Here is a 1,347-nt window from a genome sequence, read left to right on the forward strand (position 1 = left end):
CATTACATTTCTGACCTCAAAACAAAACACACAGCAATATGCGCCTCTCTCATCTGACTCACACTCACTATCTCTCAATACCCCCCCCCCCCCTCTAATGAAAAACCACTTCAACACACTGACTTGGATTTGGCACCTATATGAAAGTGATAATTAAATTATTCTGCTGCGAGTCATTTTCTTTAATAGACTTTTTGATGACACATACACGCACACGCACACACACACACACGCACACACACACACACACACACACACACGCACACGCACACGCACACGCACACACACTCTACACACGCAAACACAGGTGCAGACAGCGTCACTGGCCAAGTTCATACTCGTCAGTCTATTTTCTACTACAGTATGTCTGTGTCTATGCGTTGCGGTTAAATATAGTGGTGAATCTGTCCATCTGTCTGGGCATTCGCTCCCAATCCCGTCTTGCTTTTACTGCCTCCTGCTGCTCTGCGCTCAGACTCTGAACACACTCCAGCTGCTTTCAGCCGTCACAGCAACCTTTTAATTGTCACACGAATTCAAAACAAAAAAGCTGAATTAAGCGGATTAAGAGCGTGGGCAGCCTCGGGGCCACTCATGGACAATGCGCCCTTTAGGGTGAGAACTTAACATGTGTGAACGTGAAAATGAGATCCACTCGCCTCTGGGCGCACCAGGAAACACTCAAACACACAGTGAGAACAGTGTTTTGCTTCACACTCTTCATCTACACACACATTACGCCCGCAGCCCGCGGCAGGTACACAAATACATAGAGATACACTCGTGCGTAAAAAGCACAGGTCGGCACTTACTTTGGATTTGAGCTGTTCCAATAGACGCTGTGTCTCTCCGCTGAGGCGAACCAGGCGCCGACGCACAGCACCAAACACACCACACACGCCAATTCCATCGCTTCTCTTCTCCGCAGGAACCGACAACAAGTTCGGAAGGTGAACAGCTTCTGTTACCGAAGATCTGGATGCGTAAATACAAGCACGGGCACCAAAACGTGGATTCTAACGCTTCTGATGTGGCAGCAAATGCAATTCAACCTGATGAATGTCACCCAACACTGTTCAACTCCTGACTGATCCACTGGGGCGCAACTTGTGTACTTTGTATGGCACTGGCTCCACCCATCAACGCGGTGACAGCCAATAGGAGCGAGGTAATCTGCATACCCCGCCCACCGCAGCCACAGGAGACGCGCGCTCCAGCTGCTCGCGCTTTACAACAGAGAAACACAAAAACAACCTCACCACTACACATGATGATCAATGTATGAGCGTAATAAACAAATACGGGTCAAAGCGGAATATTGGGTCGATAAGATAAAAAGCTATAAAC

The 1,347-nt window shown here is 48.5% G+C and overlaps 1 protein-coding gene across 1 annotated transcript in view; it reads right to left on the reverse strand.

The window, feature by feature from the left end:
• Window positions 1–1,099, reverse strand: part of efna1b (ephrin-A1b) — a 10,951-nt gene extending 9,852 nt beyond the window's left edge. Inside the window, exon 1 of the mRNA XM_034611500.1 lies at window positions 813–1,099. Within this exon, the coding sequence (XP_034467391.1) occupies window positions 813–910 (98 nt within the window). The 5' untranslated portion in view covers window positions 911–1,099. The remainder of the gene's footprint in view (window positions 1–812) is intronic.
• Between the last annotated feature and the right edge of the window lie 248 nt (window positions 1,100–1,347).

The sequence above is a fragment of the Hippoglossus hippoglossus genome, chromosome 16 (assembly GCF_009819705.1).
Source record: "Hippoglossus hippoglossus isolate fHipHip1 chromosome 16, fHipHip1.pri, whole genome shotgun sequence".
NCBI lineage: Eukaryota > Metazoa > Chordata > Actinopteri > Pleuronectiformes > Pleuronectidae > Hippoglossus > Hippoglossus hippoglossus.